The following is a 27432-nucleotide window of genomic DNA, read 5'->3' as shown; positions in this document are numbered from 1 at the left end:
GAAATTAAAGCGATATTTCACTGGAGCGGAATACGATAAATCTTTTTACTGCCGCGTCGATAAGATTATAAACAAGTAATTTTAATTATTTTGGACGCCTGTGTTGTCTAGTGGTCAGTATGGCAAATGAACTTGGTTCAGATCCCATAATGTGAATATACTTTTTTTCTCTTCAAATTTATGTGCTGTTTTGCCTTGAGTTGTAACGAAGAATTGTGTTACTGCTGCTATTTCTGTGAGAACATACACAGGACGCAGCAGAACATAAATAGTACACCGCTGACATCATCGCGCGGATGTAGTAACAGATCTGCTACTTCCGTCCCTTACACAAATTTGCTTGCTTCGAGTGAACAACGGTAAGATTTCGTCGAGTGGGTGTAAATACTCATTTTTTTTTCACCCACTCGACGAAATCTATCCGTTAATTAATCTTTGTATTAATATTGTTTTGCCGCCATTCATGTATAATATTGCAGCCATTGTAGGTAACGGCCATTTTCAAAGCTGTGAGAACTTATAGCCCAGTCATATCGTAACACTTATGAAAATATGATGTTTGAACTTAAACATGAACATTTGATGCAAAAAACATGTTCCATACTTTACGAATGAGTATAAAAAAGAATAAAACAATCGACAAGGGAAGCAAAATGAGAAGGAAGCGAAAAAAGGAAACTTAAAATAAATAATGTGTGCATGAGTAATATAAGTACGGGAGAATTAGTCTTGAAACGCATCTCTGGACTGTTTCTTATTTTTTCTAAGTTTTAAGAGGAGCAAACAATATAATCTTGAACTTGTTCATAATATATGTTTTAATTTTTTAAACTATGTATTTTCAGTCAATAGCCTGTAAAATAAAGTTTTTGAATAAAATGTATTTTATCTTCATTAAGTCTTATAGCAACAATAAAATGTGTATCTGTAAAGAAAACGGGACGTAAAGACACAAACTTCTTTATCTTTATTTGCCTGACCGGGTTTTATTGTGGCATCATCTATTGGATTAAAGGAAAGTAGCGAGGTTCGAAGTCACCTCGCCACGATCACCCCATCTCAGTGTAGATAATCAGGGCATTGTATGAGACTCACCATTTGGTCGGGGGTGGAGGTGGGGGGTAAAGACAAACGCCAAAAGCTAAGCAGAATGTGATGTTTATCATGGAATGTAGCGTTATGGCTCGTACTAACAGAATGGATACACTATTAACAATGTTATTATTTTACACTTCGGCACACATAACGATGCAGTCAATATGATAAAAAAATAACAAAAAGTACAGACATCACTTATACAGTATATAAAAATTGCATACTCCATATATACTTATCTACTTGTGTCACAGTACGAAGTTGATAGATGTACTAACAATGGTACTTCATGAATATTACGTGATGATTATGTATCTCAAGTCTGATTTTATTTTGAAATGGAATATTAATATAAAAGCAAAATATAGAATATATACGTTTGTGATATCTACATATGTACATCACATTTACATCAGTTAGGTATTTATACAAAAGTTTTCTTGTATCAAACACTGAAAATATACAACCACACTGAAAACAGAATATATATATATATATATATATATATATATATATATATATATATATATATATATATATATATATATATATATATATGTCCATCAATCAGCCGACTAAAATAATTAGAAAATCAGCATCTTTCTACCATATAGAAATATTCCCTAAAGTCACTACTATAAATAAAAATGACATAAACTTGTTATATCACAAATAAGAACAAATTGCTATAAATAAAAATGACATAAACTTACTACATCACAAATAGGAACAAATTACTATAAATAAAAATGACATAAACCTGTTATATCACAAATAGGAACAAATAAGGTCAGGACGCCAGTCACTGTTCGTTCTATTTCATGATTCAATCAGTCGAAAAGCGTATAAATAGATCTGCCAGCGCACATCTACGTATATATGTTTTTCTTATGCCCCTCAGCGCCTACTCTCTAAATCTACATATCTATGTAAGGCTAGTTTGACCACTGAGTCGGCTAAACCTTCGTCCACATTCTCCGCGCATTATTATACGACTCTAGCTGAGCCTATCTCACTTTTCTTAACTGAGATTAAAATCCAAAGAAGAACGAGGAAGTTAAAACCGGACTGAATAGAGTGAAATAAGATGCACTTCATTGTGTCGTCATCGGCAGATCGTGACGTCTACCATCGACCGTTTGCTCCATAGCTGCAAATAAAGAACTTTTGACTCTTCTTCCTGCGTACTACACAAACTCTTTATATTCTGCGTGCAAATAATTAAAGAGCAAAGAGCGCAAATAATGCAGTTCTAACTGAGTGTGATAGACTTACCAAAGCATATGGTTTCACATGGTGGCATTTTCCCAAAATTATCCTTTTATATGGTAGATAACCGAATGTGAGGAATCTGTAGTTTTCAAGACTTAGTGAGCGTTACGCAAGCGTTCATACTGTAAACTTAAGATCGTAAAGAAAACGTTTGGTTAAAACTTGCTGTACATTCGAAAAAATGATTGACAAACATTGTGCTCGAATTTAAATCGCAACAAACATTTTGTGGAGCCAAGACTTTAATAACTCGATTTGTATATTTGTGTAGGTTTATTGATAATACATAAATTAAAAAGACAAACTGTCAGAAGAGCCTTGGCTGTCATGATGCCCTATGTATTATTTGTTTAATATTTTATGAGGTAAACTAGACATGATCAATACAGCTATGTGCCTATACATTAGTAGCAAAACACAAGTTTTTTTTTTCTTTCTACAATACAAGAAGATTTTCACAGGCGTGTACAATGTTTCGTGAAGGTGACCTTCGTAAAAGTTTATCTATTAGTTTTCTTGGGCCAGAGCGTTTTCTCTTTGATTTATGTGCTGCTGCAGCATCAGTTATCAGACTCGGAGCTTGCATCTTAGGGGTCAGCTTTAGGCGTATCTGAGTGAGCATTCCAACAAGCAGTTCGTCCACGTGATGGTTTAGAGCAGCCGAGGTTTCGGTGTATTTTGATTCATATTTTATGGCAGCCGCTCTCCCATCTGAAAACAAACAAACAAACATATATATATATATATATATATATATATATATATATATATATATATATATATATATATATATATATATATATATATATATATATATATATATATATATATAACTAAACTTATTTGATTAATATGTAATGATAGTCAAGTGGCACAATGTTTAATAGGTACTGGATATTTTATTTTAATACGGACTCTAAATTTGGATTCATGGCTGTGGTAGATATAGTACACGCATCCTAAGGCATTGGAATTCTAGTCATCATAATGCTTTTGAGAGAATGATTGAGCAAAAGAGGGAGATACAAGGATATAAATAAAGAAACAGACAGACAAATGAATGGATGGAAAGAACAAATAATCAAACTGATGGAAAGACAGTTATAAGAATAACAAAGACAAGCGGTCACAAGACAACCATTCATGAATACCTTCTTTGGGGACTTTTCTCTTTCTGACCAAGTCAATCTTGTTACCAATCAATATTATGGGACGATCTGTACCAATATCGTGTCGGAGACAGTCAAGTACCTCAACAGCGGAGCGGAAACTTGCTTGATCGTTGATGGAGAACACGATTCCAAATGCGTCATATGGCTGCCCGTCCAGGTCCTGTAATTAAGATAGAAAACAAGAACCTGTTAGCGATTATCATTTATCATATGATCTAGATATAGATTCCTAAGTAGTGTCTCTCCGATATACACTTCTATTTACCGTTTGTTCCCATGTAGAACGCACACCAAATTGCGAGTGTGCTCGACCAGATCTGCATATATTTACGGATCAGAGATAAGTAAACCATAAGTAAAACAAAGAATTAGATAAAGTATTCGTAAAAACAATGTCTCTCCAATAATGTCTGAGGCGCAACCGAGGTACATTGCAAAGAAAATGCCTTTCCTTATATAAATTTCACTAGTGAAATCTTGGGTTTTGAAACACCACCACCCATCTTGTAATAATGTAAAGATGACAATATCCTGCAAGAACTGTCCTGATTTTAATATCGATTAAGACACCCACTGACTCACGTCCTTGTTCTTACTGCCTTTTATAATTATAATGTTAATGCGCATGTACTGAGTATTTGTACGAGATCTGAGTATGTGCTCTCTTCCACAAATGCCAGTCACCTCTGTCATTCATATTAATTTTGCATGTGCAAGTTTACACATTTCGGTTCGCATATGGTACGATGTTGCCTTCAGATTTTAGACAGTCTATATATTATATTACCTTCAGATTTCAGAGAGTCTGGATATTGTATTACCTTCAGATTTCAGACAGTCTGGATATTGTATTACCTTCAGATTTCAGACAGTTTGGATACTGTATTACCTTCAGATTTCAGACAGTCTGGATACTGTGTTACCTTCAGATTTCAGACAGTCTGGATATTGAATTGCCTTCAGATTTCCGAAAGTCTGTATATTGTATTACCTTTTGGTTTCATACAGTCTGAATACTATATTGTTTTCAGATTTGCGATATTATTTTTTTCTATTGGAGTTATCATTGCACGTTTGGATTTGCTGCATTCTGGACATATTCGTGACACATGGAGTACATTTGAAAAAGATTGAGTACTGGAGTAACGTTTACCCTACGTCACGTGACGTTTCTTGTGAGGTAATAAATGCTCAAGGTGCAATAAATTATTTGCATAGCCCATGGCATGTTAATTCCTTAAAATCTTGACCCGTATGTCTTAAATGTAAAATGATCAATCATATATCATATCCTTAACACTTTGCATTTTAATGTTTTCAGTCAATTACGTCTCTGCTTGCAGAGAAATTTTAAAATTCTAATTGTTGACAACTAGGGAAATCTTCACGCAGCATCATTGTCGGAGATAAAGAGCAAGAATCACTAGTTTTGTTTTTACTTCTATTATATATATATATATATATATATATATATATATATATATATATATATATATATATATATATATATATATATATATATATATATATATATATATATATATATATATTGCTACTTAATCAGCCTTAATGCTTTTGTTTCATCTTTTCTTTAAATTATGTTTGTAAATCCAAATAAACAGGTCACGTGCAATAAGCGTATACCATTCCCCGTCAGTACGTCTGTTTCACTGATATCTCTTACTCCTAATGAGATTTTTGGGGTAAACTTGTAATTTGAGACGATCACCATTATGCAATTTCTCCTCAGGCCACAAGGCATTCTCCCAAATAATGTCCCAGTGGAAACAATAGAAATGAATTTTAAATTCTGCTGAAATTTCCGATGACATATGAATCTCCGCTATTCGCAACTGTGCGCTTGTTAACAAGGGCAGATACGGTTGAATATTTGTTTTGGCCGCTGTACATAGTGTCTTCATTATACACCTGATTTACGTCAGAGATGGTTTGTTTCACGGTATTGTTAATGTTAATAGAAGTATGTTAAGTGTTATCTTAAAGTCGTGGCATTTCCATTATGTATTAACTTGTGTGCAGTTGCGTGATATGCTAAATGTAGATGCAAATCCCCTTGTCTGATGACAAAATGCCAAATGTAAATGTCAAAAGGAAAAATATAATTGACGTATTAAATCGCATAATTTCGTACTCGCGCGGAAGCGAAGGTGACTTTAGGATCAGCGTAAGAGAATGTTTTCGATAAACTCTGAAGCAACAACAACAATCATTTTCAAGACCTGGCCCTTCATGGTGATTTTATCACAACATGTGCCCGTGAAGAACACTCACCAAACTGCAGCAGCGAGGATCCAGACTCGATGAGGCATTATGCACCGGCAGATTAGGATCTACACTGATTGCGTTATTAACTATTTCAAGTTAACAGCACAGACACCGATCTGCTATTGCATTATGTGGCATATCAGGGTATGTTACGGCCACAACTAGGTGAGAGTTATACATGAAGTTATACATCAAACAATGTATAAGAGGTTATGACTATATGAACGATAGCTGGACTATAATCATATTGTTGTTTATATAATAAAGATGATTCAGAGAAACGACATATTAAGCAAATTTCCTTTCGTCTACTAAAGTTCGAATATGGACTAAGAAATCTGTGAAGACGCGAAGTTTATATAACTAAATGAGTTTCATTCAATCCATAGTTATACTATCATACCTTATTCCTATAGATCTTTTGATTTATTTAATATACGCAATGCTGAAATAGATTTTAGCAGAAATTTGTAATATTACCCCATTAATGATGAAGTCAATCTAAAGCATGTCTTGAAGGTAATTTGGACTAAGTAAATTTCTTCTTAAAAATGCGCTAACGTTGATTTTCGTGCAACGTAAAATTGACCAGGCTCATTTGATCACTTCCGTTGTCAAGTCTTTAGTTTCGACGGTGGGTAGTAATTGCACGTTGTAAGTCTTTTCAACTTCGGTGGATGGTAAATCTTGCCTGTAGTCCGCAATCCCATAATGCCTAAATACAAGTGATCAGTTTTGAAAAGAACATCTGAAATTATGAAGTTTGAGAAACGCTGCAGAAGGCGCCATTTTACATACGTGTACTTTTTAACACCATATGCGCGTAAGCTTTCCTGATGAGCGACTCGACTAAGGAAACTTGGGCGAAACACTGCAAAGTTTCTTTTTTCAAGCATGAACTTACAAGAGAACTTTCTTTTATTTTAGCTATGTAAATATTTTTTTGTAAATGTATAATACGGCATTTGACGTGGTTCTATTTTGCTAGCGTAATTTCGAGGTTCTCCGCCTTTTTTTACCGTCATTTCCCCCTTTTTCAGCTATATTAGTTCATCCAAATATTTCCAATATGGAATTTTGTATTAAAAGAAAAATAGACTAGATCTTCCGCTTGAGTTTCATCCTTTATCTAAGTTATGGATAGAACAACAGACCTCTCGTAATTTGAAACAAGCTAAACGAATCGTTAAAATTTAATTTAAATAATATATTCAGATCGGTACGTTAATTATCTACTATTTTCAAAGACTCTTCAGATCGATGCTTAAGAGTATGTTATTTTTCAGTAATGTTCAGACCAGTACGTATGCACCTACTGTTTTGAAATAATGCTACTGTTTTTAATGAATGCTCTGACCTGTACGTAAGTAGCTAGTGTTTTTAATGAATGTTTTGACCTGTACGTAAGTAGCTACTATTTTGAAATAATGCTCTGACCTGTACGTAAGTAGCTAGTGTTTTTAATGTATGCTTTAAACTGTACGTAAGTAGGTACTGTTTTTACTGAATGCTCTGACCTGTACGTACGTAGCTACTATTTTGAAACAATGATCTGACCTGTACGTAAGTAGCTACTGTTTTGAAATAATGCTCTGACTTGTAGGTAAGTAGCTACTGTTTTCAATGAATGCTCTGATATGTACGTACGTAGCTACTGTTTTCAATGAATGCTCTGACCTGTACGTAAGTAGCTACTGTTTTTAATGAATGCTCTGACTTGTACGTAAGTAGCTACTGTTTTTAATGAATGCTCTGACCTGTAAGTAAGTAGCTACTGTTTTTAATGAATGCTCTGACCTGTACGTAAGTAGCTAGTGTTAAGAGTTTAACGTTGTTTTTTTTTTTATCGCGGTTTAAACTGTCAGTTGCCGACTCACACAGCAAATAACGCCTCAAGGGCGTTATGTAAGCTATGTGAGTCGGCAACTGACAGATTATACCACGATAAACTCCGGAAAAAAAGCAATGTTAAACTCTTATAATTGAAATTTCAATCATTCGTTATGCTATTTTGTTGACATCATTAAAAATTATTTATTTTTTTAAATTGTTAGAATGTTCTTTTCCTTTAATGCTTAATTCGTGTCTGCCTTCACTGGCAGTGTTTATCTTATGCTGTACACGAGACTCTATTTATAGAAGTGGGTATTCTTAGAAAAGTTTTTCTTTTTATAGTTCATACAGAAATAAACGCAATTCATTTTGATCACGTGGTAACATTCTGACTAATGGAAATGTTACTTTCCTTTACCAGCTACTGGCATTGCAAATATTTTTTATTGAATCGTCTGACCTGTACGTAAGTAGCTACTGTGTTAATGAATCATCAGACCGTTAAGCTATAGGTAAGTATTTACTGACTGTAAAAAAACAACAACTAAAGGCTAAAGTATCCAAAATAAATTCGCAAATGTAGCGAAGGAGTGTTTGAAAATGTCATCCTAAGGATAAGACGGATTTAAGATGAACTAACTTTTACCGAACTAATGCGAGCTAGTGACCATTGTATCCTAACAACAAAAAAATTCTCTTTGAGCATGGCATAACAATAATTTTGATTATGGCGTAGTAACATGTTCAGTTTTAGCATGGCATAATAGCATATTCCTTGTGAACATGGCATAACAGTATAGTCGTTCTAAACATTGCGTAATAGCATATTCATTTTGAGCATGGCGTAGTAGTATTTTCATTGTGACCATTGCATAATAGCATATTCATTTTGAGCATGGCGTAGTAGTATTTTCATTGTGACCATTGCATCATAGCATATTCATTTTGAGTATGGCATAATAGCATATTCAGTTTGAACATGACATAATAGCATATTAATTTTGAGCATGGCATATTAGCATATTCATTTTAAGCATGGAATAATCGCATATTCATTTTGAGCATGACATAGTAGCAAATTCATTTTGAGCATGGCGTAATAGCCTTAGCATAGTCGTCGACACTAAAAAGTTTACAAATTTTGTAAAACATAGAGATGCTTCACTATTAAAACTTGCCCTTGATGCGTATTATTTATTGCCTTTTGGTCTCTCCTCCAGTGAAACTGCATCGCCGATTCATCATGTTAGAATGTTGTATGGATCCTCGAGGAAAGGGATCGTCATTTGGCACGGGTCGGTATAGTTAAAAGCAGAGACTGATTCATTGCTGAATGCATAAGTCTTGACTTTTTATGGTTTTTAGTCAAGTATTCTGGATGATCCAAACAAACAAACAAACAAACAAACAAACAGACGAAAGAAACAAACCCCACAAATATAGTTACAACAATGTTATATAATCCCGCCTATTCTTATCAGCGATTGCTGACATTTCGTAAGTTTATCACGTTGGCATAATGACTCATGATGTATGCAGATACCGATAATAGTATATCAGTGTTATCTTAGATAAGCTCAGTTGCGCGCCTTAAGGAACTTTTTTTTAGTTGAAAACCCACGACAAGTCTTTGCTCTTAGATAATTAGAGCATTGGCATGGATATAATGATAACTTACCAGACATATGTTGAATTGTTGAATCTTAACCCTAAGCTGAATGCATCATGTAATAGCTAGGATACTAAATAACTCAAGTGAACTATTACATACGGTCTTCTTTGTTACACATAAATATTTACGTGTCAAAGGTTTGGTTTGCTTTGGTGTTTTAAGGCACAGCAACACAAGTAGGTTACGTAGTAAAGAGGCAATTCGAGTAAAGTGCCTTACGCAAAGGCACATACTGGTAGTAGACTTGGAATAGTCCCAATGTAGGATTCGAATCAGCATTCTTTCGATCGTGATTCCATCATACTGAGCCACTGCAGTTCTGGCCTCCATTATTCCCTTGTTACAATATGCTTGAAACCACATAGGTCCATTATACTTCGCATATTTAAAAAAAAAATAGTTTCAAGTCGCAAAATCTAAAAATGAATAAGAGTTATATTCAACATAAAGAACTGTTTTCAAGAATAATATATTGGACGGTTCTGACATAAGACGTATGTTTTCAATATTCACGGAAATTTTTGATTTGCAAGGCAAATTTATTATTCGTTTTAAAATAAATGTTAACAGGGAAAACCCGACTTCATTTAAAAGTAATGCAAAGACTCGACTAAGGAAACTTGGGCGAAACATTGCAAAAAATTTATTTTTTAAAGCATGAACTTACAAGAGAACTTTCTTTTATTTTAGCTATGTAAATATTTTTAGTAAAGGTATAATACGGCATTTGACGTGGTTCTATTTTGCTAGCGTAATTTCGAGTTTCTCTGCCTTTTTTGCCGTCATTTCCCCCTTTTTCAGCTATATTAGTTTACCCAAATATTTACAATAGTCAAAGATGAACTTAGTAAGGCTGATTAGTCTTCCGCAGATATGATAAAAGAAACTGAACAATTTTGATTTTATACCTCTAAATCCGTTAAACGATGAAACGGTTCGAAGACTATAGGACGTTTATGCTATACAAAAATGAAACGACTTATCAAGCCAAAAAGATATGTATCCACGTTATCTCAAGCGAAAGAAAGAAAGCAAATAAGAAGAAGCAGGGGCAGTATTAAAGACAATAAGAAAGAAAAGACTATAAATATGGAAATACGAAAGAAGAAAAAATAAAACGAAGAAGCAACAATATATAAGATTGAAAACTTACTTTCGTTTCAAGACTCATTTCTATAAACTCGAGAGTAGATTCTTCAGAGTCTAAAAGAACTGTTATGGATCTGACACCTGGATTATCTTCTTTTTCATCTGTAAGGAAGAAAAATGTTTTATATATGTTGTTATCGTAACTATATTCTTCGGCCAATGGTATTCAAAGCAGATACATCGATCAACCTTTGACATCGGGGATCACTAAAATCATTTACGTTCGCAGCAAATACATTTTGTACTGTCTATCAAGTTTGTGGTATTTCATTTCCGGAATAATAAACTATCGTGTATTTCTTTCAATTTTTTAAAAATGTTTTCTTTGCATCTATATGGGCTCAGATCACAATTAGTTTTCCTATAGAGTCTCTATATTTGTTTCTCGGTACGGAACTGTGCACTGTGTTCAAATCCTAATAATCAGTTTTAATCTAAACTGTCTTCAAAGATGAACTCACGGTGAAGTTCTTGGCGAAGGTTATCTGCGACCTTTTTTTGTAAACAAAGCGATGTATGCAAACACTCTAGATCGGTAACAATGCCTCGTTACTCATTGTGCACTGTCGCCAAAATAGATACAGGCAACCACATCATACTGATTATGTTCTAAAGAATAAACAATTACATTTAAATCAAGATCAAATACGCCCAAATCTAATTCTTGTACAACCACAAAATGAGAGAATAAAAATACTAATATAATAGACTGGGACTATATTCGTAGGCTATAAGCCGGAAGTAATAAATGCGACCTGAGTACATCTACTGCAAAATCCGCGAAAAACATTAACATTAGAAAAAAAAGGTTAGTTTACATTATTTTATTATAATACAGCGAACTTTTTCAATACGAACAAATTTGTTCGGAATATAACAATGAGCCGGATTTGGAAGACAATTCAATATGCGAATTTTGAGCGTTTTATTTCGGCTTGGATTTGAGTGGAAATTGGTGGAGTAGGATCAAGGATTTGACAGATGTCACTAAAGTGCTAATATGGATGGATGCAATAATAACAAGTGTTCTACGAGTGGTAGTATTAAGAAAAGTCCATCAGTGGTCAACGAGCGCAAATCCCTGACAATCTGCTACTAAGTTGTTTCTTTTTGTACACAATCGATGATGTGAACGTAAACAGTATGTGAAAATATAGTGCGCCTAACTAGCCCAAGCCTGCGAAAGCATAGTTTGCCTAACTAGCCCAAGCCTGTGAAAGCATAGTGTACCTAACTAGCCCAAGCCTGTGAAAGCATAGTGTACCTAACTAGCCCAAGGCTGTGAATGCATAGTTTGCCTAACTAGCCCAAGCCTGTGAAAGCATAGTTTGCCTGACTAGCCCAAGCCTGCGAAAGCATAGTTTGCCTAACTAGCCCAAGCCTGTGAAAGCATAGTTTACCTGACTAGCCCAAGCCTGTGAAAGCATAGTGTACCTAACTAGCCCAAGGCTGTGAATGCACAGTTTGCCTAACTAGCCCAAGACTGTGAAGGCATAGTTTGCCTGACTAGCCCAAGCCTGCGAAAGCATAGTTTGCCTAACTAGCCCAAGCCTGTGAAAGCATAGTTTACCTGACTAGCCCAAGCCTGTGAAAGCATAGTGTACCTAACTAGCCCAAGCCTGTGAAAGCATAGTGTACCTAACTAGCCCAAGGCTGTGAATGCATAGTTTGCCTAACTAGCCCTAGCCTGTGAAAGGATAGTTTGCCTAACTAGCCCAAGCCTGTGAAAGCATAGTTTGCCCATGCCTGTACAAGTTTGAGGGTAATAATACTAATTAGATCAAATATTAATCGATAAATCAGAATAGATCATGACCTCATGGCATGTGATTTAAAAAAATATATTTCAGGCTTTTGTTTTAAAATACTAAATACACTTCTTGAGAGAAGAACTTATATTGCGTATGAGTACGTTCGTGATTTAGATGGAATTACTTAGACAATTTGCTAGCAGGTTGTTTTCAACTGCAATATTCCACTGGCCAGAAAAGTTAGGTACCTTTATTCTGGACCAAGCACGTTGGATGTTATTAAACACATTTTCATATAGAGCAAGTGCGTGTTTTGAAATATCGCAGGTACCTTACCTTAATTTGTGATTTTCGATTTTCTCTGCTGCATTGTCATTAAATGGTGCGCTTATAATAACTTCCAGTCGTTTAGAAGCAGAATTGTTGTGTTATTATTACCACAGCCACTTAGCGTTAATCTGTGCATATTCGGGTTTACAAATCACATACTACGTATCAAATACGGCCGTTTTTTTCAACATTGAGAAATTAAATTAAATTTGTTTTTTGTGTGGCTTGGAAAAGTTTGGTAATAAAGTCTAATGCGTATTTTAATTGTCCCTTAATATAACTTTTTAAAATAAATGTATGTTCCCAACAAGTACGTTACAAATCCTAATGCTATAAAACGTATTGATTTTATCAATTCTGAAGATTATGAGACACTTGCCAAACTATCAGTAGCTTTCAAAAACAGTTGCATTGGACAAAACATGCAGATAGATGTACTTTTATAGATATAGTACTAACAGCTGCCTCGCTTGGCGCTCAGCATTTAGAGGTTAGTGTTAGGACTGGTCGGTCTGGTATCAGGACAATGTGACTGTGGGGGACATGATGCTACATGTCTGTGGCATGATGCCTTAGTGATAGGCATCACCATAAACTGCCACACTGCAGACAGAGCAGCTACTATGACTCAGATTGTTAAAGCTACGTTAAAAATCCAACTCGCACGCGCGCAAACACACACACACACACACACTAAAGTCACGTGCCTCAATGTCATCGACATGATATAACGAATAAAAAAGGTGTCTTGAAAGCAAACCAACAAGTGTTCAATTGATACTCAGTATCTTGGACGGAATGAAACCAGAGCCCAATTCTATGAAATTGAATCCAAACAGAATTAGGTATTATGTCCAATAAACGAACACACACACATTCATTGTGATACAATCCATATGGTACAATATAAGACGCAAACATACTTTTTTTCGGGGGTGGGTAATTATTAACTCCCACGTGCAAGATGCAATCTGTTACTTATACCATCAGAATCAATAACGTCTGACAAAAATAGGTCTAATATCACTGAATTAGTATTTAACCTTTCATAGCATATGCAAAACTAGATAAAACCGCTTAATATCCGCACGCTGTGATATATCATGCAGACTAATTCTAGGTCAGGTAATTTAAGGGTGCGATCAATTAACTGATTTCCAGGGAACTGAGCTACATTATTATCAAACCATATCTAAGAATAAGACCCGAAGATCCGAAATAAATAAATAAATAAATACCCACCCAACCACCATATACATATGTAGACTTTAAAATAAGAATCATATCTCCGAATTTCGAACTGAGGAATAAAAAATATTGACTGATATCTGTAAATTAAGGTTTCTAGATCTATCATTGAAAGCCTTAAATAACCATGAACAAATTTCAATTTAAAGCCTTCAATAATTAAAAATTGCAATAAACAAAAATATTATTTACCGGACTCGAATAAACAAGCCGTACTAGTTCAGAAATAATTACGTAACATTTACCAATTGTAAATATGTCGGCAGCTCAAAATACAATAATAGTGAGAGAAATGATGTCGGTCGAGCAACTAATGCTAAATCAAAAGAAGGTCTTATTTACAGGATAACGTATATGTGTTGGAAATATTGATTGAATCCTAACTGGCAGGCATGTTTAGGCAGAACAACATGACTTTGATGTACGTAATACATATTAGTGTTTTGTGTGTAGGAATTAAGGCAAACCATTGTTGATAACTGTATTAATGTCAGAGCTGTACAGCTGTTTATATGCCAGGCACATGGTTAGATTGCAACCAAAGACGAATCATACATCATGAAGAGATAGCAATAACGTTCCCCTGGCTGGATCCAACATGCGTTATTAAGCAATAAACTGATTGTATGATACTAGTTTTGTGGATCATAAAAAGAATGACGAAAAACTTTTCATTTTGTTCGTACTGATTTCAGACAGAGATTTGATTCTAACAACCTGAACAATCAATACAGTTTTGGGCGCCCAAAGTAAAACGATTCAGTTCCAAATAAACCGTTTTTAATCGACTTTAGTTTATATATTTTGACGCTATTTATCTGTCTATGCCATAGCCCATTTCATGCAGACTTCGGTGAACTTCGTAATTTGCTAGGAATTTTGATCACGTGGCGGGTGGTCAGCTGACCGTAATAGCCACTGGATAGGTGGTGGGCAAAATATGGCTAACGCTTCAGCATCAGCATCAACTTCTGTAACTACTTCAACATCATTTATCGAGTTGAAAAATGCATATTCAACAGCGATGCTGCCGCAGATATGGACGAAATTTAATATTGGAACCATCCTGTCTTATTTTCTGGAAGCTAGGGCGGATTTCAAACCCATACGAGAGAGTAGCTTTGAGCTGTTTACATCTGGATATGTACATGTAAGTAAGGAAACGGTGTCGAAGTAAATTTAATCCTGATCAAAGAGCAAGTTGTTCAAACTATTTCTGTGCATCCGAAACATCACTATAATAAAATGCGTTTCATATGAGTTTATCAGATTTTTTTGAAAGTCTGTGAATAATTTACATATAAATTTCAATCATTTAATTAATTTTATTTCTGAAATATTCCTAAACATCAATGGACGCCATTTTGTTATGTTCATGTACCCACCAGCGTTTGATTGGCTGGAGTATAAAGTAACTCGGGAGGTTATTCGGATAATTACGGAGCAACTCGGTTAAATTCGGTATGAAATGGGCTATTACAGTTGTATAGTGTCCATCGCCTATGGTCATGGCAGTCGCTTATGAATACAAGTAATACAACTAGTTTATATTATACTTGTGTATGTTGCGGCCCTGTTTGCCCAAACACATGTAGTACATGTAAATCAAGATCATAAGTATGTTTGATGATAAAAGTCTCAAATAATTCATTTACCATCAGTAAATATAGAATCTTGATAGCTTGAATATTTAAAGGACAATATAAGCTGGCTCGAGTGATGGGCGGCTTTAGTCAACATTGTTCCATATAATTTGAAAATAATGCAATTGATTCTAATACTCTATAAAAATTGTGTCGGTTCTGAAATTAGAGTAACCAGTGTGTGTGTGTGTGTGTCTACAAACGCACGCACGCACGTACTACATGTGTATGTATGTACGTACGCTGTATCAATGATATACCACGAGATGTATACATTTTTCATTAAAAGGAAACGAGGCTTGCCGAGTTTCCTTGCAATGAAACATTTATACAACGAGTGGTATATCATTGATACAGCGTATATATTATGCATATATTTTATTTATATCACATACAAATACATATATTTGCCATTTGAACATAGATTGACAAGAGGCAACTGTGTATTGCCTGGCTGAATGAACTTACATCCCTGCCGGACGTGTCCGCTACAAAATGTAGTTCTGTCTTTTTGTGACAATTCACAATCACCTTCTCATATTGATAAGTTGATTGTTTTCATTTTTGAGTTTCTATTTTTATTCACATTGATTAAATCAATATAAGTTACAATAATGATTTACACATGAAAGATGGTTTTATGAAAGAAAGTAGATCACAACAGTAAGCCTACAAACACATATTCTTGAATACTGAACGCTCATCAATGCATTGACGTACAGACGCAATGAAATTAGCGTGGAATATAATCTAAGCGAAACGACGAACCAACAAGAAGTAGTTAAAATATTTTAATATATCTAAAGTTAATTTAAGTAATTATTCTGCTTTATTAACATTACTCAGACCATAAATTTATCGTTCTCTCTCCCCCCCCCCCCCCCACTTTGGTCCGTTTGACTTAACATTTATAGATCCAGAGACGTTGTGGTATTGCACAAGCGAATATCCTCTACTCCCGTCTTTTCATGGATTTTCGCCATTATGTTGATATGATGGTGGGGGGGGGCTTTGGATAATTTCATATTTAATTATTATTAATCGATTTTTAGAACCTTATAATAGGGTTAATAATAGGGTTAAGAAACAACAACAAGATCAACAAAACCTTAAATACATTTTATATGTGTGTCCCGTAACCAAGACATTTACCTTACTGTGTCGACCGGAAATCACAACTTTGTATCATTGATTATATAAACACTTTACAGAGGTCCCAAGGGAAATGTAAACATACCGTTATGAAGAATGATATTGTAGGTTACTTGGTGCAATTTCAGTTTCAATGTTTTTTTTTTATACAGCCCAATTTCTTTTTCTCTCTCACTCCAGATTTCTGCATATTTTGTCCCTTGTGCATGAAAGAGGAGGGGGAAAGGGAAAAAGAAAGGATTGCGATTAAATTGTGTAACATGTTATATTCATTTAGAAAACGGGTGTTATTTTACTTTTCCTCGTTATTTTCATGCGTCATAAATAATTAATGAGTGGAAATTCATTATTGATCTATAGGAATAGACCCAATAGCACACAGTTCCAAGAATGTTTATGTATGCGTATTTTTGCGCCATGGGCGGATCACAATTTCATATACCAATAGTATTGGTATATCATTTGCTTTATACTAACGCTTTAAAAGCCATGCTATTTTAATATATATATATATATATATATATATATATATATATATATATATATATATATATATATATATATATATATATATATATAGTATATATATAATCCCCATGGTTCGAGTATCGTTGACTAGTACTCACTATTGCTTGAATCTAGAATTATATCTAGAATTATATACAATGAACCTCGTTAATCCGGACACCTTCGTTGCCTATGAATATGACCAGATTAATGAGATTTTCGGATAATTGAGTCACGCGTATTTATTATTTTACAATGCAATCATGTAATATGTCTGTACATGTATTTGCTAGCGGTACTTGTATATTAAAAAAATGTTGAAAGAAATTAATGAATACATGTATGGACTTGTGTTTATTTGACTTTATTATAACATGTATTTGTACAAAAATATTAGTTTCAACAATTAATACGCTGGACTGTGTCTTTACTCATCTACGCTTGTTTGATGTAATGTAAAAGGTACAATGCACATCTACTGATATATTGCACAATGCACATCTACTGATATACTGTACAATGCACATCTACTGATATACTGTACAATGCACATCTACTGATATACTGTACAATACACATCTACTGATATACTGTACAATGCACATCTACTGATATATTGTACAATGCACATCTACTGATATATTGTACAATGCACATCTACTGATATATTGTACAATGCACATCTACTGATATATTGTACAATGCACATCTACTGATATACTGTACAATGCACATCTACTGATATATTGTACAATGCACATCTACTGATATATTGTACAATGCACATCTACTGATATACTGTACAATGCACATCTACTGATATACTGGAGTTAAATGCGTTATGGTAAACTAATCAAATGCGGTCATTTTTAACATTTGTATTTTACAACTGTTATGCCGATAATCTAATTCACCTTTTTTTTAAAATTCTGAAATGAAGTTCTATACAGTTAAATCAATAATTTTTATATGTACAGCCATCAACAAACTGTGAGTAATACATATATTTGGGTTACATAGCATTGGTACATTTGGGTTACATAGCATTGGTACATTTGGGTTACATACCATTGATACATTTGGTTTACATAACATTGGTACATTTGGGTTATATATCATTGGTACATTTGGGTTACATAACATTGGTACATTTGGGTTATATATCATTGGTACATTTGGGTTACATGACATTGGTACATTTGGGTTACATAGCATTGGTATATTTGGGTTACATAACATTGGTATATTTGGGTTACATAGGATTGGTATATTTGGGTTACATATCATTGGTACACAACAAAGTGACTTAATTACTCACATAATTTGTTAACTATATATTGTGTCGTTTATTTCTTCTTTCTCCAAAAAGTTTAAAACATATCATCCTTACCTACTCAGCCCAACCCCTCAAAAAGCCACAAACAATAACTTAACCATGAACAATTGGATCAAGCAATCGACTGACAACAATGATCAATTCAATAAGCTCCAAGAGGCAGATTAATAAATCTAGTCACTAGTAGGAATTTCCCATATACCAAGAAATGTGATCGCAAAAACTTCTAATTTACTGCTAATGTACATGTTACACTGCTAAAGATGACGAGTTGCAACAGTTTGTCGATGGTATTGTGCTACACCCAACGTGCTTTACCAAATTATATTCATATCACATGCTACACTGCTAATTATGACGAGGTACAACAGTTTGTCGATGATATTGTACTACACCCAACGTGCTTTACCAAATTATATTCATATCACATGCTACACTGCTAATTATGACGAGGTGCAACAGTTTGTCGATGATATTGTACTACACCCAACGTGCTTTAACAACTTATATTCATATCACAATGCTCCACGTGACGAGACGTACTGTCTATATTCAAAAACTAAAGAAAATAAATTAAAAATGAATGGAAACCCAATATTCAGAAATAATGCGAAAATTCTGAATGCAAGAATCGATTAGAAATATACAACATTTTAAGATTTGATGTTCTCAGTTAAAATTGTTGTCACATTTATGTAAGCCTTGAGTCAAATTTTGCAAACCGGTTGTTCTTTTAGAAATGAAATATGTTAAAATATTGCGACATGAAAACCACACTCTAATTGCTACTCTTGTTTACAATAATAGAAAAGGACAAGCCAAACAACCCGAGAAATCTGAAATCATATTAGTTCCATTGCAAAGCCGATACATTAGTCTACAATTTGTAAAGAAAGCAATAATACAAAAATCTGCAAATGTTTTCAACCATGTTTCATACACATACAGCGCTCTTGAATATCTATTCTTTCTTTAATGTATTTAACACATTAAGTGGATTATATCGTATATGTTCTTAATTTATTGTTTGAATGAAAAGCTTCAATTAGTTCACAGAAGTGACATTGTTCGTTGAATCTTTTAACCCCTGTAGTGTAGTAGCCACACAGTCAACGAATAAACACCTCACGAAAATAATGAATTTACAATAGTAGTGAGCAAGAAACGACAAAAGACATATGTAAATATTTTACTTTAAATTCGCAGTTCGTTTGTGTTATGCCATTAGAAACATTCAGGGAACATACATTTAAATCCATCAGTCTATCCTCTCGATTGATCCTTTTTTTCTTTTCTTGTGTCAAGGGACAAACAATGTCTGCAATTATTTTTAAGAAAAAGACCTGGAAGAAAAGCGGTGCGAATGACACAGGGCCAATACACTAAATAAGCACCATTTCCTACCAATCGAATGCCAAGGTTCGTGCTGCCTTCAACGTGAAGGACTTTTAAGTGACACGCAAGTATCTCAGGAATGCAAAGAAATGCAAAGAATCGGCAGATCTGTTTTAGCAGTCTGCTCCCTTTGATAACAGTCTGTTCCACGGCCAAACAATAGTATCATGTTACATATATTATATTATTTAACTTCCCAAAGAACTCTTTGAGTTAATACAATGATTTCAGACCAAATATTCAAATATATTTGCGGATATGCAGTTAAAAATAGATCTTGACAACCAGTACAAATTGTGTACTCTTAAAGTCATTAAGAATGCTTTGGGCATTTTTAGTCAGAAAGAACTATTAGCATTAGAACCTCAACAATGTCTGTCCACATTGTAACTAAACTGTAATAAAAACTGTACAGAAACATTTTGCGTCTTTTTAACTTTGTACTAATGAAGTATAAATATGTCGAAGGAGACACAGAAAGGGCTAATTATATACAAGTGCGTTAGGTACAGGGCGTTGTTTTCGTGGCATATCAACTAGAACAGTTGCCTTTGCACCGAAAACCTGCTACACTTTGCAAACATGAATCTGTCGGACGAGGACGACCGGTAAGAGTTAACAAACTAACATATAGTTCAGTAACCCCCTGCGGGCTCGGAAATGCGTAATAGAGGCCACTTGCCCATTATACCTAACATGCAGTACAGAAAGGTGTGTGAGTATTAACAGAAAAAACATCGTATCCTTTGGAAATGTGCTGCATGCAAGGAATCAATTTTTATATATTATTTATATTTGGGTGAAATGCAATTGTATATTACACAGTAATCAGAAAATACAGATATGGAGCAAAACAGTCATTTTTTATATTACAAGTGTCCATTTAGCAGGAGTTGATTACAGAACAGCTCATATAATCTTTAAGGTTTTTATAGTAAGCAGTGCTAACTAAGTTAGTATAATGTTTCTAGTGTCATTTTCTATAACAGACCTAAATTTCTCTAAAGTTTGATCTTTATATCCACAACTGTGCAAATGTTCTTCGTAATTCTCCGTATAGTGGACAAGCAGTAATGCAGTGGATTTCATTTTCGATATAAACATTACAAATTTGACAATATTTCTTCATAGCAAATGTTTTCATTTCTCCTGTGTTACATCTGTTGAAGTTCCCCACTTTAAGCACAGTCTTATCATACGATTTTTTAAATCTCCTAACAATTCTAGATATCTTTGACAAGTGAATTATACTCCCAATGACCTTAGAAAAGCAGTCTTTCCATCTACTTAATCTCATCCTGCAGCTTTTGCCTAAAAATATCTCCCTATCTCCGACTAAACAATCTAAGAAATGGTTTTGCATCTTTTACGCCCTGAGTACACCAAATAGTGCCAAATTCCAAATGTAAATAGAAGCTTTTTAACAATGTTATCCCAGCAATCACAATTCCCCCTATCCCAGTCTTAGCTGTAATTGTAACATTGTTATGGATATCTGTCTTCTAGCAATTCTAGAATTATATGCCAATATTTCAAAATATGTTTATATCTTATACTCTGCTTAGTAAGTCGTCCTAATGCATTATGTACGAATGCATCTGGGGTAAACTTAGATGTACCAAAATTACATTTACAAAATGACAAATGAACTTTTTCAATATCATTGACTTCATTAAATCCCCAAACCGCAGAACCATAGAGCTATCTTCGAGTCAAACAGACGAAGAAATCCAGTTTCCGACTGAGTGGGCTGATTTTATTAAATGTTGATTCTGTTTTTTATTAACATCTTCTCAAACATTCATATCGTGGTCGTTTTTCCAACCGTGTTTAAGCAAACGTTTTAATTCTAATATAAACACGTTGTTTTTCAAACTTCCGTTTTAACATATCTTATCTAATTTTCTTTTTTTTTTCTTTTTGCTTTTCTTTCCGTCTCATTTTCTGAGGAATACTATTGATGACAACAAACGACACAAAGTGAAATGAAATTATTTAAGTGTTTGTTTTTTTATTGTATGAAAACGTCCCGTGATCAACAAAGTCTGCCAGAAGTACTCAGCAAATTGACTATTGATCCCAAAATAGTAATGCAATCCCCAAAATAGATGATTCTTACGATCACAAATAAAACCTCTCACATACTGACAAGCATGTGGCTTAGTCAGTGCAAAACAATATAAATTTAATCTAACCTTGTTAAAAAAAATATGTATCGCTATGTTAAAATATATATTGCAACCGATTAAAATGTAATTTTAAAAAAAAAATATTAATAGGCCACGCGATGGAAATTCAATGGTTACATGAAATACAGTAGTATTTGATTAAATGGAAATATATAAAATCATGTGTCCTTCCCAGCATATTTTTTCCGTTGACCAAGGATAATGGTAATGGCACGTGGGGCATTGTTTTGGTTCAGGTTACATTAGAAGATTCGTAAAAAAAAAACAACAAAAAAACAATATTGGTGATGTTTAGTCTGGAGAACGATTTCAACACATTTATGAACTTTTATTGTCCTTATGACATACAAGCTATCAACAATAAAAAATCTAAACAATTTTAAGCAATACATTAATTCAGACCCAACCCTGCTGCATAAATAGTGACTTACACACAAATACACTGAACCTAAGGAGATATAGGGGGATATTTTAACTTTGTAGATAACCTCAAAGAAAGAAATAAAGAAAAATTGTCTTACCTGTGTCATTCTCAAAGGCCACATATTCCGACGTCATGAACTGATTTGCAAGCGACGTTTTCCCCACCCCAGGGGCGCCAATTATGACAATACGGTACTGCGCTGGACATGAAGAACTTGTGCTTACGGCAGTACCGCTGTCTTTAGATTCTGCACTGTTAATTCGAGACCTGGATGAGGAGCGTCTCTGTTCAACTGAAATAGTGTCTGGTATGTATGCACTTCCTGTAGAAGAGATACTATTTGTGCTTTTTTTGAAAGAGTCCCCTCTGTTAATTATTCCCTTCGACGTCGTTTTAAATGATCTTACTCGTCTCAGTGGTTTACCGTTTTCCTCATGCACGAGTATGCTTTCGGTGTTATCAAAAGAAACAGAAAGCAAGTTTGAGCTGGAGGTCGGCGAAGGCAGACTGCGTCTGCGGGTGACATCAATTTCCACATCGAGCAATTTTGGTCTGGGGTGATTTTTAAAAGAACTAGTGCGAGATGTTGGCGCAGAAGACGACGCATTGCCGTTTTCAGTTATAAATCTTTTCATCTGTTTGCTTTTAAATGAGCTCTCTGATACGGAGTTCTGCAAATCTGAATGAGCAATCTCGAGCTGCATCTGACTCCCTACTTCGGGAACGTTGCACGTCGCCTTTGTCATTTCATCAGTGATTGTCTACTGTGAACTTTGCGGCTTTTGATTCAGATGTACAAGTTAGCAGAGCGTTAAACACAGTACCAAAATCAATAGAATAGTATGCACGGTAAAGCTGGATTTTCTGCGATTTAGAATCGTATAACACTGTGTCCAGTGAAAACAAAAAATACTTGCTTTAAATTTTCACCGTGTATCTCGTTTTGTCTTTCGCTTTGTTTTTATATATTATGCCGAAGAAATCCTTTTATATAGACAAGCGCCTGTACCACGTGTGTATTACTCATGGCGGCAATAAAAACTGACTAACGATGTACGCACGCATCCTTGAGAGGATTGGATAGTTCTGAGTGGCGATTGGAGATAATCCAAGAATAAAGCTTACAGAGACAGGCGAATAGCAAAATTGAAACTGGCAAATATCAGTATCAAGAACCGACCCCAGGAATTGATACCTGATGGGGGAATTTCCAGTCCAAACTTAATGCTTTGATAACGGTCAAGGGACAAATACGTGTTACGAAGCAAATGAGTGCTGTTTACCAGACTTTTCCGACTGGCCTCTATTGGTTTTCTTCAGTTGGCAATATGTATCATTAGAAATGGAAGCTGTTGTATTGGAAATTAAGCGAACATGCTCTCTTACGTTACCGTAAATAACACGCTAAGAGGATATAATTAGATACATTTTGTGACTGTAGAGTAACATCTGACAGCGAAAAACATGACATGATTACGAGCATTTGTGTCTCATTATATATACACACATGATAACCAGATTTTCTTCACGATGTTCAGGTTCACATTTCACTACCTTTTGAAGTAAATAAATATGATAAACTTTTGTGGAAATAAATCGTGCAACATTTCCATATAGTCTTGACGGCTTAGCTATCACAAAAGGAATATGTTTGAGGCAGAGACACGCCGTATAATCTATAACCAACGATAGATCTTGCACGAGTTACCGTTGACACTTTCACTTGCCAGATAGACCAAAAATAATGTTTGCAATATTTCATCAAAAATACTAACGTTTTGAATGTTTATTTGTGAGCATATTTTCAACAGAAAATCGTCCACTTTCTTCATTACCAAAGAGATTCCTCTGTATTAATACTCGTGCTCATTTTCTATTTTCTGGTTTGAAAATATCTGAAAATGTGTGAAAGTGGAGAAATTGTCGTAGAACAACAAAATTAACCCCAAAAATCCCCCAATAAAACCAGCCATCCAGTTTAGACCGGCAAAGGTACAAAGTGAACGTGTTAAAGCATAAAGTGTATTGACCATCAATAATCAAGACGTTATAATTTGTAAAATGACATCATCGATGTCTTACTCGCTCTCTAAAAATGAAAGTTCATTGTCGTTTTCTAAAAAAGGTTTAAAGTTAACATTATACCATACATTTTAGAGACTCAGAACTATTAGATCAGAACAATGTTTTCACCATATAATATCACACACACACACACACACACACACACACACACACTTTCCATCGCGGTGAGAGACAGAGTTTTTTTTTTTATTCACGCAGGCTGCCTTGCTGGTTTTCTTTCTGGCCGATATAAACACATAGTAATTGTCTCAATGAATTTGTTATAAATCTGTTTCCTAACAGGTATCCAGAATAAAGTTTTTAATATTTTTCTTTCAAGCAGCGAGCCATCGAGTAAATTCATACATACTTATACTATGAAGACGTTTGCAAAAGATGACGCTTAAGATAACGAAAAAGTGTACAAATCTTTTTTCCGTTCTGGATGATAGATTGAATCAGCTCAGTAGGGTTAACGAAATATTATTTTGGTACTTTAGGTAGAATATTGCATGTCCGAGCTCAATATTGTGTTAACGGTGTATTTATTGTAAGTGTTTTGAGGCCAATATGGGTTGTCTGTCAGATTTCTTCGCCTGTCTTGCGTTTATTGTTAGACGCTGTTGGATTAGAAATATAGATTGTGCATTCTCAAGTTATCTATTATATATGACAGAAAGGAAATATTCTTATATTACACTAAATGTAAGAAAGAACAAAGGCGCGTGTTTGCAAAACATTTTACGTACCAGTACAATACGTACTTAACAGAAATGCAATGCCAGATTATCCATTAAGCACACAAAGCACGTGCTTAGGGTACTAGCCCAACAGGGGCACCAGAAAAAATAAAATTAATAGTTAATGATAACATTGAATGAATTATGTATGACCATTTCGATCCGCATGTATGAATATTTTGATCTGGAATGATGGCAACACTAGCATTTTCACACACTTTTAGTTTATAATGTTGATTTTTTTTTCTTCACATTTTGAAGAGCGCCATAATATTTTCAGTGCTTATAGCCCAAGAAGGCCTTCATCCGGCACTGCTGAGAAATGTAATGGTCATTCTGGCGTTCAGATAAATTACCTGCAGGAGATGATTTTTTTCCGTGTGTGTGTTCGTACATGCATACATACATGCGTGCGTGCGTGCGTACATACACATGAGTCTGACGTTTTAACAATAAAGTACGGCGAAATCTCTGACAATATCAAATCCCCTTATCGGTAATATAAATAAACACAAGGAGTGCAAGCGTGACCACAACCCTTCGCTCGATTCGACTTTTTCTCACGCGTCTTTTATCGCTTCAGAATCGCAAGGAGACTGAAAAACTACACATATACATTCAAAAGACAGTAACGTACCAACGCATGTCTCTTAAATGACCATGTCCTGAATCCAATCCGGCGAATTAACCTTTAGTTTCACCACTACGGTCAAAATTCCTTTCTAGCAAAATCGGCTAGACGGAAGTAGCACATTCTACCAGTTTCTACCCTGCTATAAATATGCTGAATAACATAATGAAAGTAATTTCACAAGATAAAATGTTTATCTTGCTTTGTATTGCAGATTGTATCATTTTATAATTTTATTTAAATTTCCAGAACAGAAATATGTAGTCAAAGTTTTGATAGTAGAAATAATGGTTGATGACGTCATCAACCGTCATAAATTTCCCTAATATTCAAAGATAACACAGATTCTGCGCCGTGTTCGGTACAATTATTAGACCCTAACGCATATTTACTGCAGGGTAGAAACTGGTAGAATGTGCTACTTCCGTCTAGCCGATTTTGCTAGGGTTGTGGTCACGCTTGCACTCCTTGTGTTTATTTATATTATCGATAAGGGGATTTCATATTGTCAGAGATTTCGCCGTACTTTATTGATAAAACGTCAGACTCCTGTGGTACATACATACATACATACATACATACACCAGGAATTTGAGTCTTATTCCTTACTAACTAAACCAGGGAATGTGAAGTAAGTTTGAAAGTGTGGTTACGATATGTTTTCCTTTGAAATAATTAAAACACGTCATCCATAATTTATGATTTTCTGATGTTAAGTTGAGCTGTATCTATCTGGAAATAAGTATAGACAGAAGCTTCTGTCGTATGCTCTGTTAAAAGCTGATATCATTAATTATTTGATTTGCGAAATGCACAACAATTCGTCATTCGCCGAACTGGTATTCTGACATAATTTCAAAGAATAGTTTAATTCCACCAATACCCAGGACAGCTGGAATGCATCCAGTATCGTCGATGGCCCAAAACGAAAGTCCTTTTATGCCTCAAATGTGAAGAGTAATATCACAGAAATGATGCATGTTAATATCAAAACCAGACAAAGTAGTCGGGTTCGGCATGCTCACTTTGTTATTAAGAAAGATAATTAGTTTCTATTTCCTCGCTAAGATATACTCAATTAAATGCCGAAAGTACCGTTCAAAGAAGCCACCGCCTCCTCCACCAACAAAAACAATCGCAGCTAGACATGCGTTGGAAAGGTAAACAATCCCTTTGTACTGTGCATGATTGTTTTGACGGGTTAATGACTCAGAGGTTTTTGGTTTTCTTTTGGGTTCAATTCTCAGTTTGCTCCCAAAAGCGTAATCAAGTGCCCGCGTGGTGTATCCGTAGTCGATGAAAGGGTCCTCGTCGGGTAATGCATGAACAGTCCTCTTAATAGCATGCATACACTTTGTACGGTATTTATATTTGTGTGTATCTATGTGGGGGTGTTCTGGTTGGGGTGGGGTGCTCCCAATATTTTATTTAAATTGTTATAGAAGTCCCACCCAGGCTCGATTTTTGGATGGAAGTTAAATTAGTGAAAGATATATGTAAAGCTCTGAGCCCCCAGTCAGCAATGCCGACGGTTAAATTACTG

The 27432-nt window shown here is 34.7% G+C and overlaps 1 protein-coding gene across 1 annotated transcript; it reads right to left on the bottom strand.

Moving 5' to 3' along the window:
- Positions 1-1146: 1146 nt before the first annotated feature.
- LOC149780114 (GTP-binding protein REM 1-like) lies at positions 1147-23441 on the bottom strand. Its single transcript, XM_089936887.1, has 4 exons — positions 22552-23441; positions 10484-10581; positions 3519-3699; positions 1147-3078 (listed from the first exon to the last, which is right to left on the bottom strand). Exons 1-4 carry the CDS (start codon positions 23198-23200, stop codon positions 2804-2806), a joined length of 1203 nt encoding a protein of 400 aa, XP_089793013.1. The 5' UTR covers positions 23201-23441; the 3' UTR covers positions 1147-2803.
- Between the last annotated feature and the right edge of the window lie 3991 nt (positions 23442-27432).

Source organism: Sinohyriopsis cumingii, chromosome 16 (genome assembly GCF_028554795.1).
Source record: "Sinohyriopsis cumingii isolate HCF-2022 chromosome 16, ASM2855479v2, whole genome shotgun sequence".
NCBI classification, from domain to species: Eukaryota; Metazoa; Mollusca; class Bivalvia; order Unionida; family Unionidae; genus Sinohyriopsis; species Sinohyriopsis cumingii.
This window is presented reverse-complemented; position numbering and strand designations above follow the sequence as displayed.

What these genes read in the sequence shown, in the direction of transcription:
- LOC149780114 (XM_089936887.1), bottom strand. Translation starts at nt 23,200, where the DNA reads ATGACAAAGGCGACGTGCAACGTTCCCGAAGTAGGGAGTCAGATGCAG. An exon ending in AAATGAGTCTTGAAACGAAA is followed by an intron (nt 3,700 to 10,483) that starts GTAAGTTTTCAA and finishes TCTTAATTACAG; the next exon opens with GACCTGGACGGGCAGCCATA. An exon ending in GAGAAAAGTCCCCAAAGAAG is followed by an intron (nt 3,079 to 3,518) that starts GTATTCATGAAT and finishes GTTTGTTTTCAG; the next exon opens with ATGGGAGAGCGGCTGCCATA.